This window comes from Anabrus simplex, chromosome 9, assembly GCF_040414725.1.
Source record: "Anabrus simplex isolate iqAnaSimp1 chromosome 9, ASM4041472v1, whole genome shotgun sequence".
Taxonomy (NCBI): Eukaryota; Metazoa; Arthropoda; class Insecta; order Orthoptera; family Tettigoniidae; genus Anabrus; species Anabrus simplex.
In genome coordinates this window covers 79,037,153-79,053,252 of record NC_090273.1, presented here as the reverse complement: position 1 = coordinate 79,053,252, position 16,100 = coordinate 79,037,153, and the positions used below count along the sequence as shown (strand labels likewise).

Sequence of the window (16,100 nt, the reverse complement as noted above, 5' to 3'; positions counted from 1 at the left end):
GATGGACACTGGAACAATGGCGTAACGTGATATGGTCGGACGAACCACGATTTCAACTACACTATGCCGATGGGAGGCACCGTGTATGGCGCAGACCACATGAAGCGATGGATCCCGCCTGCCTCGAAGGTGTGGTCCAGGGCGCTGATGTCTCTGTTATGGTATGGAATGGACCCCCTAAGTGTTCTGGAAGAGACTCTGAATGGTATGTGGTATGTTGAGCTGCTCGGAGACCATTTCCACCCATTTTTGGCCTTCCAGCGCCCAGGCGGTTCTGCGGTGTTTCATGATGATAACGCGCCGCCACATCGCTCCCATGTCGCCCGGGAATGGTTCCGGGAACATGCAGTAGAGGTCCAATGACTGCCATGGCCACCCAGGAGCCCCAATATGAACCCTATCGAGTATATCTGGGATGTCCTGGAACGCAGGCTCCGTGTCATGGATCCTGCACCCACAAACAGACCAGCATTTGCTGCCGCTCTGCAAACAATTTGGTGTAAGCTGCATCCAGAGGACTACCAGGGACTTGTCGACTCACTTCCACGGCGTCTCACCGAAGTTCGCCGGGCCAGAGGAGGCCCCACAAGTTATTAGGTGACTATCCCATGACATTTGCTAAGTCAGTGTATACTAATGTACTGACAGCTCAAATATATTAAACTATAAAAACTGTACGTAGTGAAAAATATTAACATACCTTCCTTGTACTTGGCTTTTTACTTGACTGGTTGCAAGGAACAGCAGGTAAACCTAATGCTTCTCTTTCAGCAGTCTGTTTGTCCTGCAATGCCATAGCATCCATGAGCTGGGCAGTTGTCATGTTATGTTTAGCAGCACAGGCTTTCAAATGAACAACATTAACTTTATCAAATCTCTTCCAACACATTGGACACAAAGAGCCTTTCTGCTGAGCTTCATCAGCTGAAGTTGACTCACCCTGATTTCTTTCCTCACTGACCTCTTCCAATGCGCTACTTTTTAGCTCATCAGTGCCTACATTGCATTCTACATCAGCTGGTTCTGTAGTCACATATTCAACATCAGCAGAAACACCAGCAGACGGTACACTACATTTACCAGATTTGTCCTTGCTCCTCTGTTTACTACCAAAAGACAACTTTGCCTGAATTTTCCTCTTCTTAACCACAGGAGCTTTGAAATCCAATACACTATCATCCATATCATCCAATACTTCACTCTTAAGAGCAGTTTCTGAATTACCTTCCTTTAGTGTGGACATGTCTCTAGACTTATCGGAGCAATTAGAAGAAGAATTTTCATGTACTTGTAAGCTACACAGGCTTTCCTTAGGTTGCTCTTTCTCTGTCTGAGGCAAGCTGCATCAAAATAAAAAGGAATTAATATAGTTCTAAAAATGCATTAGAAATTTAATATTCTTTATTTGCAATACAAACTACATCAAAACATATTTACAAATCATCACAATCCCTACCTTTCAAATGACGCAGAAAGAGATCTTGAGGTCTTAGTGTCCTTCACGGGTTGTGAACAACATTTTTCTATTTTAGGAAGATTTCTAGGTCTGCCCCTCTTGCGTTTTTCCATTCCTTACCCTACAAAGCTAGTTGATCAGAATAAATAACTAAAAGCATCAGTTTATGTCAAAGACATCAAAACAACCTATTGAAATGGCCACTCCTACATTACTCCAACCCCTGATATTTGTTAAGAAGTTCTATATCTTTCTTCATATCCTCACTTCTTCTGGCAGGAACAGGCCTCATTAATAGTCTTCTGTCAATATCCTCGTCAGAAAATTTATACAACTTCTTGAATGACTCTGTGAGACCATTAGAACTCCAGAACCTAAAAAGAAACAATAAAATTGAAACCTAACATCATTTATCTACCTCTACATCAGGAAGAGGAGCTAAGTCAGAAAAATCAATGAATACTTTGATAAATAAATACTACAGTAAAATTGAAAGCAAGAGCAATATTTGGGATATGTTTTCCTATGTAATTCAGAAATGGCAGGAGACATTTCACTGAAATTTGGCAAACATATAGGTGCATTCATCATTTAAATATCAGGCTACATATTCAAAATAAAACTTATTTTTTTGCTATTGGCTTTATGTCGCACCGACACAGATAGGTCTTACGGCGATGATGGGACAGGAAACAGCTAGGAGTGTGAAGGAAGTAGCCATGGACTTAATTAAGGTACAGCCCCAGCATTTGCCTGGTGTGAAAATGGGAAACCATGGAAAACCATCTTCAAGGCCGCCGACAGTGGGGTTCGAACCCATTATCTCCCGAATAATGGATACTGGCCGCACTTAAGCGACTGTTGCTATCGAGCTCGGTGGAAAGATAACTTAAACGAGGCACATGCTATACAAAAATATGTACAGCAAGTCAGCAAAAAAAATGCTTGGCTTTGATCCTTAAAATTCTGGCATTTCCAAAGAACTTCAGACAGAGCAAAAATGATAATGAAATTATTTTTATATCATAAGTGCCTACAAAAAAGTAATTACATCAATTACAGTAGTACATTAGTCTGACCCTAACGCTGTGCGTTAGAATTACAAAGGGAGTTCATATGCCCTTTTTTGTAGAAAAGTGAATTTTTACTGCACATACTGGGGCTTCATTTGGTGATAGGACAAACCATTTATCCATCAATTTGGTTTTTAGCAGATAAAACATGCACAAGGTCATGTTAATGGCTGCCATTTAAAAAATTTTAATTACTGAAAAACAGGATTTAAACTGAATATATGAGGCTCATACATGACAAATTTCAGTTCAACTGGTCCAGTAGTTTAGGTACAACTGAGCAAGAAATGAACAGACACCATCTCATTTTAAACTATCACATTTATTTTCCCTCGTCACGCTCACGCTGGGTTAGTATGTTTATGACCTTCTCCATCTTCCTCTCTATCCAACCGCCATTGTTCCTCCTTCACTGGGCTCCACTCCACGTTTCTTCTAATATTATTCTCGATCATTTTCAACCACCTTATTCTAGGTCACCCTCTTTCTACCCGGCTCTCAATCATCTACTTTGACATTCTTACCTCTTCCATCCTCTTAATATGTCCAAACCATCTAACATTACACCTCTCCATTCTGCCGTGAAGCTTTTTAACTCCGATTTACTTCCCGACATCCCAATTTTTTATTCTAACCTTTTTTGTATTTCCTATTATCTTAAATTTTTTTATTAAATTCGCTTAGATTTTATTCTAATGTCTTTTTGTCAGTTCCAGGCCTCCAATGCATATGTTGGTATTGGGCAGTAGTACATTTTATACATCTCCTCCTTACTATCATGTTTATCTTTCCCTCGTCACACTCCCACTGGGTTAGGATGTTTATGACCTTCTCCATCTTCCTCTATCCATACCTGCCAACTTTACAAAACCAAAAATCAGGATATTTTGATTTGAAAATCAGGAAAAATCAGGAGAAATCAGGAGATACAATTGGTCAAAATTGCTTATTCTACATGTCTTGCGCAATACAGTACTACGATATATTTACAACACTCATTGTCTCAAAGCCCGACTGTTGCTATACGAGGTTACAAGGCTAAAAATTACACATCTCTATTCCCTCACAGGAAGTATGTGAGTGAGATGATCAGTCTCCGATAAGCCTACTGAAAATAGTATGAACTCATACCATACTCATGCCATTACTTAGCAAATGCATAGATTAATATATTGCATCAAGCGCGCGCGTGATTATGCGAAGATCAAATAACTAGCTGATGTACCCTCCTTCGCTATGGAATTCTCAGAAAGACTGTCCTTATAGTTTTCCCAACTGAAGGCAACATGTCATTACAATGATTCCAGTATGAATGTCGCAATTAAAAGCAATGCTTTCATAAGAAATATTCGATAAAATGAAAACAGCACATTTTCTCACTTTTAGCTAAACCTACTACGGTGTCAATCTAACAGTTCAAAGTTTCAGAGTTAGAACGACCAGGCTGCAGACAGCCGTAAACACTCCTGTGTAATTATTCCGTTTAAGTGTGCACATTGCTCATTCAAATCGAATAGGTGGAATACTATAATGATCCAGTGTGTTACGTACCAGTAGTATCAGAAAATTTATGAACCACAGGAATGCCATGCTAAAGAAAGAGATCTAACTTCCCACTCCCCAGCTTCTTCCCGCCAATATTCAGGCAGACTGTTATACTCGAAATGCAGCAGTAATTCCATCTATCGTAGATAAATGGCAGCAGAATACACAAAGCACGTCACAACAACAATGGTCAATGTAATGTTATTGTTGATCAATTTTATGGGCTTTCTAAATTGGAGGCCTTCTCTTTAGTTTTCTTCCGAATCTGTGATATTACAGCATCTAATGTAAAGTGATTCGTCCTTTCTTTCATGACTCCCTCTTGTGTTATTATTCAAGCGATCGTTCCTTCAAGACTTTTTTCTCATTCTTATAATCATCTTCAAAATTTAATCACCATCACCACCAATATTATTATAGTCGGAACGGTAAAATTGAATAAGCAAATTATCACAAAAATAATTTATTCTATTATCACCACCTATTCAATACAAGCCACGTGCTATGTGAATGAAATCTACATAATACTTTATACACTTCTTAGGGATATGTTTCACCCCTTGTTAAGGGCATCATCAGCCTGTAGGTAACCTTAAGGTCAAATGTCTGAAACATTATCTATTCATACATGGATTACAATGAAAAGTATGTTACACATTAATCCATGTATGAATAGATAATGTTTCAGACATTTGACCTTAAGGTTACCTACAGGCTGATGATGCCCTTAACAAGGGGTGAAACATATCCCTGAGAAGTGTATAAAGTATCATGTAGATTTCATTCACATAGCACGTGGCTTGTATTGAATAGGTGGTGATATTAGAATAAATTATTTTTGTGATAATTTGCTTAAGTCAGTTTCAATACGAATCATTCATGAGAACTGTCTCTTGCAAAACTGAATAAGACATAAATAATCAGAAATTGCATTCTCTGTAACTTTTGTTACGCAGTACTTTTCAATATGACCATTGGGATAGGTAATTAAAAATTAAATTTTTGGTACCTTCCCCTAAACTACCATTTTGAAAAGAGTGATTAAAATTATTTATAGCATAGACTGTAGTTCCTTATTCCCTGACTGTACATAAAATTCTGTTCGCCATTTTCTCGTACCTTGGCGCTGATATGGACTTAGCAAAAAAAAAAAAAAATCCAAATTCATGAATGTGTCTTTCTTAGCTGGTACAGTAAAAATTTATCAGACATAAATGATAGGAAATTTAATAATATATAACTTTGGTTATGTAGTATTTATCGCTAGGGGCAATAATAACTTAAATATTTGAGAATTAAATTTTAGGCCTTCCCCTAAACTACCATTTCACTCAGCGTGAATACAATTATTTATGGCCTAGATTGTAGCGACTTATTCCCCGACGTTATATACCGATTTTCATAAAATTATTTTCAGCCATTTTTTCATGATGAGCCTGCGTACATACATACATACAGACAGAAATTACAGAAAATTAAAACGGGCATTTCCCCTTGTAACTATGGTCACGACCGGCACAGAAATATCATTCTTTTTAAATTCTGAGCAATGAACAGGCAAAACTGTTATTTTATTTATATTGAGATAAATTAAAATTAGTCAGAATTGTCTCCAAATGGCTCCTAAAATCTCTAGAAAAGTCACTAGTCGTTATCATTGAAATTATGTCACTAAATTACTAAGAAAGCGACTAGTCTCTAGAATCGACAAAAGAGGATAGAATCGACTCGACTGATGTGAATGAACACGAACATAGCACGCGAGAACGAGAGACTGACAATCGATATACGCGTTGCGATACACAGGTTTCAATAAACATCGCACATTCGCGCACATTTCTCGCATTAATAAACGTCGATATTTCGTTTGAAAGCGGCCAATGGGCGAAGGACTTCCAGCCACTGGCGTAAAAAAGCTGAAATGGCGGGATTTGAAAACAAATGTTTGAAATTCACTAAAAAATAAGCTAAAATCGGGAGAAAAGATAGAATAATCGGAAGGCGGGAAGAACTGTCGAAAATCGGGAGTCTCCCGCCTAAATCGGGAAAGTTGGCAGGTATGTCTATCCAACCGCCATTGTTCCTCCTTCACTGGGCTCCACTCCACGTTTCTTCTAATTATACTATTCTCGATCATTTTCAACCACCTTATTCTAGGTCACCCTCTTTCTATCTGGCTCTTGCTACTTTCTTCCTCCATACCAGGTTTCTCATACACTGGTAAAATACATTTTCCTGTTGAATCCTTTTAATTATCTCCATCTCCAACCCTGCATACTACATCAGTGCACTTCCCAAATACTTGAAGTTCTCCACAATTTCAAGGTACTGTCCCTTTATGAAAAAATGAAAATCCACAGCCTGTTTCCAGTCATTCAACCGGGTCAGGAATGGAATGAAGCCTGTCACACTCTTCTGGGGGAATGATTAATGAAGGACTGATGAAATGAAATGATATTGGAGTGTGTTGCTGGAATGAAATATGACAGGGAAAACTGGAGTACCCGGAGAAAAATCTGTCCTGCCTCTGCTTTGTCCAGCACAAATCTCACATGGAGTAACCGGGATTTGAACCACGGAACCCAGCGGTGAGAGACCAGCACGCTGCTGCCTGAGCTCCGGAGACTGTACCGTCCCTTTAGTTTTTGATAATTCCTTTCCCTTCCCTTTCTCCTCTAGTCAACACCATTGATCTTACTCTTTTCCACGCTGATTATCATTCCATAATTTTCAATAATCTCACTCGACATATCAAGTTGTCCTTGTACTTCCTCTCTGTTTGCTCCCCACCCCACAGTATCATATATCAGTTTACTATCCCCATCTCTTACCTTTGTCTCCTCCGCATTTTCATTCATAACAAACAACAGTGATGACAGCACACTTACTTGCCGTAGGCCAGTTTCATTCCAAAACCACTCTGACCTCCACATGTGTCTGGACACTACTGCACCAAATTTTGTACATTCCTTGCATCTATCACGTCATTTAAAAAGTAAAATTTGCAAATACTATTTTTTTAGGCCAATGCCTCAAACAAAACATAGCAGAATTTTCGCCTTTTCCTCTTGATCTTTGTATTATCACATGTGCAAAAACCTCATTATAGTTTTGAAACAGTATCTTCTCATGGCGCAGTAATCAAGTTATTTCTAATTTCATACTGTTCATAAATAATCACATGCCTTCCTTATGCATTCATTTCCTCTCATCAAAGCACACACTCCTTACTTCAATAATGCAATGCTACAATAATGCACGTAGCTGATAAAGAATGAAAGTTAGCACACAGATAATTTATTTAGCGTCAGACAATATCAGTAATATATATATATATATATATATATATATATATATATATATATAAAGATGAGAAACAAAGTAATTTGTGCTTCACAACTGAATATCAAGCTTTTCAATCCAGGGTACAGCATCTGGAGTTACCAGCAGGAAGTCATCTTCATCACCGTGATAGCCTCGAATCTTACATTCCCTGATGATATGATGAATAGTCTGGTTTGGAGCTCCGCAGTCACAGTCTGGATTAGGTAGCTTTTTCCACTTATGGAGAGCGGCTTTGCACCGGCCATGTCCTGTTCGGATTCTATTCAAGGCAGTCCAGATCTTGCGTGGTAGGTGGGATCCGCTTGGAAGTCTGGGACCTGAGAAGAAAGTATGCAAGGGTAGACTAGGATTTCTTGAGATCTTGTGGAATTCCTTCATAAGGGCATTAGATCGGAGTAGATCAGGTGGCATTATACCAGGGGCCTATTCCACAAAAGTATGGTCCTGTACATTACAAGTTACTAGTGTGGGTTCTTGTAATGTATGGAGTTGTACACTTCTGTTCCACAAAAGATTGAAAGTCTCTTGTATATTACCAGTGAATTGTTACAAGTTTTACAAGTGATGATATATCAATAAACATGCATCATAGCATGAATCAGCTGTTTATCTTCATATTTGATTCTTTTAATTAGGTTATGCTTGCCTCATTTATCGTAATATCATGTTTTAAGGTAAGTTACGCAGCAAGATTCAAAGAACTCTAATATTTGAATATTGTTCTGTACTTAACATCTCTTCAACACGTACTATATGTACGTAACACGACCTAATACGCTGAAAGTCTGTTTCGATCAACTCTAATATTTCTGTGAATTTCTTAATGCTACGATGTTATTTTTCAGTTTATTTTTTGATGATAGGAAATTACTCCGTTATTATCACCCATTCTGTTCTTCCACGATCCTCGCGTATGTTCCACGATAGTCTTACATACCTTAGTCTGTCATTAGGAATCAGATGCCGCTAATAACGTTATTCAGCCGCCAAACTTAACTGTTACGAAATTAGAAACTCTGCATTAATTGTTAAAATGGTGTCAAGAGAAACAAAATTATTCATTTTGAAGGAAATAGAAAGAAGGAAATATATTTTCAGTGCATTCAGCGAGAGTCTGAAAAAAAAACAAGACAAAACAAATGGTTGGATGGATATATTTGACTTCGGAAAATCTAATGGAGCTTTTGAGGGGAAAAGTTGGACATATGTAAGATATATTCTGCTCATTAATGATTCCAGGAATGTCCTTGGAACATGTTTGTTCAGTATTTTCAGGCCTGGGAACAATTTGAGGAAATTTTATTTCATTTATTGCAGCTACTACAGAATGTATTGACCTACAGACCGAAGGCTTTGCCATTCCATGCATATCTGCAATACCATGGTACTGCCATGTAGTAACTGTAAGAGATTTATTTCTGTTCGTAGGATGTTTTAACCTATACCCAATATCTATCAAAAGTTCTTCCAGTTGTATTGTGCTTAACCTAAAATGCTCATTGTATTCAAATACAGAGTTAAACTGGAAGTTTATTATTTCCCTATAGAGAGGGTAGTTTTCCTTTTCATCACTATCACTATTGCTAGACCACATATTTATCAATGTATCTGAAATAAGTATATTTAAATAGCACTAATACATTTATGTATTATAGTCCTTTCACTGGTAGAGAACACTTCCCAATTCACTAATAAGTTACAAGTACTAGTATTTTCGTGAAACACATACATAAAAATTCACTGGTAATTTGTATGTATGGAGTAGTAAAATACAACTGTAGAAAATTATTTTGTAGAACGGAAACTCTGGTATTTGTACTAGTTACTAGAGAATTTACTTGTAATGTACAAGACCATACTTTTGTGGAATAGGCACCAGTTAGCAGTGGAAGCCAATGGAATGGAGTAGATGTGATTGTGCCAGTAGTGATGGGCAGTCTGAGACGAGGTCTCGAGATTTCTCGAGACTAGCGCAGGCATTATTTCTCACGAGAAATTTAGAGAAATCTCGAGAGCGTTGTCCCCACAAAGTGCGGCAAGCAGCGTGTCCTAGGCCTGCAGGTAGTCGGAGCTGAATGTTGTTTGTTCCGAATATGCAAATAGCCAACCACGGGCCTTCTTACTTTCGTAAATACGTGTTAACAAGCGACTAGGGCGTTCATTTATACCGAGGCCAATTTTGACGCAGTATAACATAATTATAAAGTATATGCATTCGGGCATTGTATGCACTGGTAGGTACACGAATGAGTGGTTTAAGTACAGAACCTGACGGCTACTGTAGGTACACGTAACTGGATACTAGAGGCATGCATTATTCGAACTCGAGAAGAGGCAAGATGCGCCTTGCTGCAGATGCAACCACCATTACGCACGAGTGGAATGTGGAATCTAAATTGCTATAGAGTATTCATGTCATAATCAGGTAGGTACCGTACTTCGATATATGACGTTGCAATGTGAACTGTGTCGAATTGTACGCGACAACTTGAAGACGATGTCCGAAACACAACGTAAGTTGTGGATGTCGGTTATTTTTAAGAGATGTCACATAGCATAGCATAGGCCACTGCTTATTCAAAAGAATTAAAATACATCGGCAGAAATACTTCTGGGATGATCCGGCACTTACAAACGCAAAATATCAATGAAGAGGAATTGTCACAGAACACCTCCAGCCCGGTCTGAATCACAAGAAACTACCCTGCCGACAACGATTGTGAGGCATCCAGGTAGGATTACATCCTAATAACAATTATTAACAAATGATATGGGTTATTCAGCTAATAAGTCCACCTGACATAACTCGTGAACAGTTTCCGATACTGGCATTCTGTACTCACTTTCATTAATGGTAAGGAGCTCTTAGTTCAGCATGCAGTGCTTTCATAGGATTTTGACAAAACTTATCGTCACACACACGTTTCCATGTGAGAACTGCTGATGATAACTATCAAGCTTACACTCGTAGTTACTGGGACGTCTCACAGCTCGCAGCACACGAGAATCGGTCTCCAGAGCATTGCCCATCACCCCTGTTACATGTTCCAATCATGTGTAATGGGGGTTGCGTATGTAGCAAAGCACATCTTCCCCGTCTCAGGTTCGAATAACGCACGCCTCTAGTATCCAAGTAGGTGTACATCCTATCTACAGTTATTCACAAATTATGCACTGTTATTCACCTAAGATGTCCACCCCAAATAAGTCGTGAACAGTTTAAGATACTGACATTCTGTTTCCACTTTAGTTAATGGTATTAAGGGGCTCATAGTTGAACTTGCAGTACTTTTCCAGGCTTTTGACAAAATGTATTGGCTCACACGTTTTCATAAGAGAACGTTATTTCACGCAATAACTGCCAATGATATACTATCAAGTTTACAGTTGTAGTTACTGGTACGTCGCACAGCTTGCGCTACAGGAGGATCGGTCTCGAGATCTGCGACGTCAGTCTCGAGAGTCTCGAGTGAGAGCGTTGCCCATCACTATGTGCCAGATATGATCCGCATTGTGGTATTAAGCTGGGTGCCAAACAAGCCTTGTATGATGACTGTTCAAGAAAACAGGTGCACAGTACTCAGCAAATGAATACACCAAACCCAAGGCTGAAGATCGCAAGGTGGTTGCTGAAGATACCCAGGTAGTTTCACACAGTTTATGGAGGATTTTGTTTTGAGACTTCAACTTTTGTGCTAAGTTCAGGAGGTGTTCTTTGAAGGATAGTGTACAGTCCAAGATGACACCAATGTATTTTGGGTTCCATTATGATGAAGAATTCTCTCTCTGAAACTAACATTCAGTTTCACGTTTGCCAAACGAATATTTAGATGGAAGCAGGACACTTCTGTTTTACTCACACTGGGTTGAAGTCTCCAGATTTTGAAGCAGTTTTCCAGTAAAGACAGGTCTTTGGTCAGAATCTCTTCAGTCATCTCCATTACCTGATCTTTTACAGCTAGAGCCAAGTCGTTTGCATAGCAGAATTTTCTGGATGAAGTGTCAGGAAGATCAGGGAGAAATAGTTGAACAATAATGGTGAGAGAAGTGATCCTTGGGGCATTCCATTGTTTAGCTTCCTCTCCTTACTTATCTGGCTTCCAGTGATTACTTGGAACTTCCCATCACATAACATGTTGTTAACCAGTTGAGCCATTGTTCTGCATGGTATGATACAAAGAAAATTGTAGATAAGGCCGCTATTAGCCGTGGGCGACTAGTGGCGCAACTTGTGAATACTTGCTCGGTTCATACCGGGGAATAGCCAGTTGAGAGAATGGCGTCCTACGAAGAACTTCTTGAGCATCTATTAAAAAGGAAAAACCGAAGGGTTAGGAAAGGCTTACAAGTAATCAACTTCATTTTCCGTATCAAAATTTAATCACTAAGTTTTACAATATTTAAAATTCTTCCACCGTTTTGATACCTTTTTTTGTCTTTTGGCAAATTTTTTTATTTGTCAACAGTACATGTTTCGTTCCTTATTTAGGAACATCCTCAGCTGTTATTGTAGCTTAGGTGAATTGCTAAGATTTTAAACACGTTAATTTGCAAGTACATTGATTCACTTAAAAACTACTAAAAATACCAATTAAATTAAATGATATTAAAAATAATGTAGGGGTTAGTGTGTTAATGATATGAGAACGGATGGTTACATAGTTCGTCAGCTTAAAAACTATGACTATTCATTTGAATAGTTGTTAAAGATTTCATTTTGTTACATTAAAATGTCTGTTTGCGGTTAAAAGTTTTAAAAATGTTTGACTTCGTAACACTGTTCAAATTATTGAATGTTTTATCTTCTGTTCCTTCCAGGTCAGTTGTTATATATTATAAGTTTGCTTATGGTGCCTTTGAGTCTAATGTGGAACTTTGAAGCTGACTGCTGATCAATTTTTGTGAAGGGAGGTTCGTTTCAATTTCTGAAATGAAATGAAATAAAATAAGGAAATGGGAATTTGTTTAAAAGAACTTGTGTCTTTACGTAATAACTGAATGTATAAAAAAGTTCTTTACCTTGCTATGTTAGACTCCAATTCTACTGTGACCCTGGAGGGACGTTTGTTGCTGCTTTGCATCTTGTAGAGTATGGTGTGTGCGTTCCGTTGTATGCTCCACCTTGCGGGGAGGCAAGGTTGCGGAGAGGGGATGGGGCGTGTCGGTTACTGTCACGGCATCAACTTTAGAAGGGCTAGGGAGAGGGGAAGTACAAAATGGCGGAGGTTCAGTCTTATTTATCCTTTTACTATTTGTATTGCGTCTTTTGCCTAAAATTTCAAGACTTGATACTGTCCCTTCAAATATAGGATTTCTAATGTCAATAGTTTCATTTAGGTTATTGTCCTGATTGCTTTTTTGTTCTAAATAAATGTATAGATTTTCTAATGTATTAAGGAGAGCTCCTTTGTTTATTTAGTGCAATATAGTTAAATCCTGATCTATGGTTGTGAATTGATGTCCGGTTAAACTCGTGTGTTGACCCATCGCGGAAATTTTTTTATGTCTTTCAGCGTTGACATGCTCCTGGTATCTTACAGTAAAACTGCGCCCTGTTTGTCCGACATAACTTTTTTTACATTGGTATAATTATAAGATCGCATATTCAACCAGCAATAACACAAAGCATAAATTATTTAATTACAATAGTGTTAATTCCCTAGGAAAAAACAAACATTCTGAATCAGGAGTTAAATTGAAGTGTCACCAATGTAAAAAAGTAAAAGGATAAATAAGACCGAACCTCCGCCATTTTGTACATCCCCTCTCCCTAGCCCTTCTAAAGTTGATGCCGTGACAGTAACTGACACGCCCCATCCCCTCTCCGCAACCTTGCCTCCCTGTAAGGAGGAGCATACAACGGAACGCACACACCATTACTATACAAGACGCAAAGCAGCAACAAACGTCCCTCCAGGGTCACAGTAGAATTGGAGTCTAACATAGCAAGGTAAAGAACTTTTTTATACATTCAGTTATTACGTAAAGACACAAGTTCTTTTAAACAAATTCCCATTTCCTTATTTTATTTCATTTCAGAAATTGAAACGAACCTCCCTTCACAAAAATTGATCAGCAATCAGCTTCAAAGTTCCACATTAGACTCAATCAAAGGCACCATAAGCAAACTTATAATATATAACAACTTACCTGGAAGGAACAGAAGATAAAACATTCAATAATTTGAACAGTGTTACGAAGTCAAACATTTTTAAAATTTTTAACCGCAAACAGACATTTTAATGTAACAAAATGAAATCTTTAACAACTATTCAAATGAATAGTCATAGTTTTTAAGCTGACCAACTATGTAACCATCCGTTCTCATATAATTAACACTAACCCCTACATTTTTTTAAATATCATTTAATTTAATTGGTATTTTTAGTAGTTTTTAAGTGAATCAATGTACTTGCAAATTAACGTGTTTAAAATCTTAGCAATTCACCTAAGCTACAATAACAGCTAAGGATGTTCCTAAATAAGGAACGAAACATGTACTGTTGACAAATAAAAAAATTTGCCAAAAGGCAAAAAAGGTATCAAAACGGTGGAAGAATTTTAAATATTGTAAAACTTAGGGGTTAGGAAAGTGCGGAAACATCCTATATTTGTTTCTTGGCTGACTAGAGGATTATATTATACATTGTTTGACGATCTAAATGGGGATGACAGTAAATTTTTCAATTACCTGCGCATGTCAAAGTCATCATTTTACGAACTGCTTGGCCACATAAAAGAAGAAATAACGGGAAACGACATACGACTAAACAAGTGTTTCCCAGTTGAGCTGTAATTCACTAATAGAGCCATATAATGTATCAATGGTACTTGTAAATGTAAATGATTATTGAATTTATATGGGCATTACATACTGTGTTTCCATATAAGAGTAGTAAACGTTTTATAATACTCACACACCGGGAGAGTTGGCTGTGCGGTTAGGAGCGCGCAGCTGTGAGCTTGCATCCGGGAGATAGTGGGTTCGAATCCCAGAGTTGGCAGCCCTGAATATGGTTTTCCGTGGTTTCCCATTTTCACACCAGGCAAATTCTGGGACTGTACCTTAATAAAGGCCACGGCCGCTTCCTTCCAACTCTTGACCCTTTCCTATCCCCTCGTCCCCATAAGACATCTGTGTCGGTGCGACGTAAAGCCTCTAGCAAAAAAATAAATATATAATACTCACCTCAAGTTCTTTAAAATGCTGTTCCAAGAATTCAGTGTTTTTATTTTGTCAAAGTAGGCCTAAGCTTGAGTTCTGGAATCCCAAGTGACCGGTTTTCATTCTAAGTCAAAAATGGTCTTCATTATTTATTTGACTTTCAAATTATTTTGCCATCTCCTTCATTTGCTGTTGTAGTTTATTTGATGTCTCCAAATAAACTATCACAATAAGTAAAATATTCACTCTGCCACAGCACGATACCAAACAAGGTAATGAAGAAAGATAATGGTTAGGTGGATCGCTGATTCAATTGCGTTCCATTGTCAGCATTACGTCAAGCTGGTGTGAGAACACGAACTTGAGTGACGTTTCCGTATGCGCGGGGAGGTACATCCGGCGACTAGTTGCGCCACTAGTCGCCCACGGCTACATTTACTGCAATGCCCCGTCATGCAGTTGAGCAACTAAAAGTCGCCAGAGCAGTCGCCGGCTCAGATGACGGCCGGCAACTAGTTGCTCAGTTGCGCCACTAGTCGCCCGCGGCTAATAGGCTCCATTTGATCCAATGGTCCGTGACTCGCCAGAGCAACTAGTTGCGCCACTAGTCGCCCACGGCTAATAGCGGCCTCAGGCCCTGTCTCCATACAGGGCATGCAGAGTATATATAACATAACTGCAACCAATAATGGAAAATTAAAATTATCTTCATTCCTAATGACAATCATACCAAACTCACAGCAGAAGCAGGTTAATCTATAAACTTAACTTTTCCCTATTCTATCAGCCGTCTTCCCAATATACGGCAGAACGGCTTTAGCTGCCGGCTGCAGTCTCGAGTGCACCACTAAAACCTAAGGTGTGGCTTCGCTACGTAGATGACATTAATGGTTATGAATTTCATGTTTTTGGTCCGTATTGAACTGAGAATAATATATAAGTAATAATAATAATAACAACGTAAACGTTTCCACCTTTTCAATACTAAAATATATTCACAAAATTATAAATTACACGGTACTAGTTTCAACCCATCTAGGGGTCATCAGCCATATTGGAGCAAAGATCACTTTTGGCGAAATCTTAAGAAAATGTTATTTTAAAGAATAACAAGTGAAATGAGATGTTATGGTAATAGTTAATAATACAAGGAATATACATACTAAGAGGTTTTTAACAAAGAATAAAGTATAAATGGGGTGTTGTAAAAATTATAATCATGGAAATCAGTAAGTTCTTGTATTGAAATGAAATATGGCTTAGGAAGAGGGCTTAAGGTGGGGCTGAAGGGTGCGGGAGAAAGTGTAATTGTCTTGGAAAAGTACCTTTGATTAAATTTAGGATTGAGTTTAGGTTGGCTGCATTATTGTTTCTGAGGAAAGTGATAAATAGATCGAAGAGTATGTTGGGTTTCTCTGAGATTTCATTGAGATTGTGACTGGCATTAAAGTATTGGTTTAGGTGTATGTAGTAATTTTCCATTATGTTCAGTAAAGGGCCCTTGTTTGCTAATACA

The 16,100-nt window shown here is 38.3% G+C and overlaps 1 protein-coding gene across 4 annotated transcripts in view; it reads right to left on the bottom strand.

Moving 5' to 3' along the window:
• The window catches only part of mus312 (mutagen-sensitive 312), a 171,181-nt gene that overhangs the window by 146,104 nt on the left and 8,977 nt on the right, over positions 1-16,100 (bottom strand). For 3 of the 4 annotated variants that reach the window (XM_067153886.2, XM_068229275.1, XM_067153888.2), the window contains exons 2-3: positions 1,457-1,830; positions 701-1,340 (exon numbers count right to left, since the gene is read on the bottom strand). In XM_067153886.2, the coding sequence (XP_067009987.2) occupies positions 701-1,340; positions 1,457-1,569 (753 nt within the window). In that variant the 5' untranslated portion in view covers positions 1,570-1,830. Of the gene's footprint in view, positions 1-700; positions 1,341-1,456; positions 1,831-7,562; positions 7,737-16,100 lie in introns of all 4 variants that reach the window. The other variant, XM_067153887.2, reaches the window with a different exon arrangement.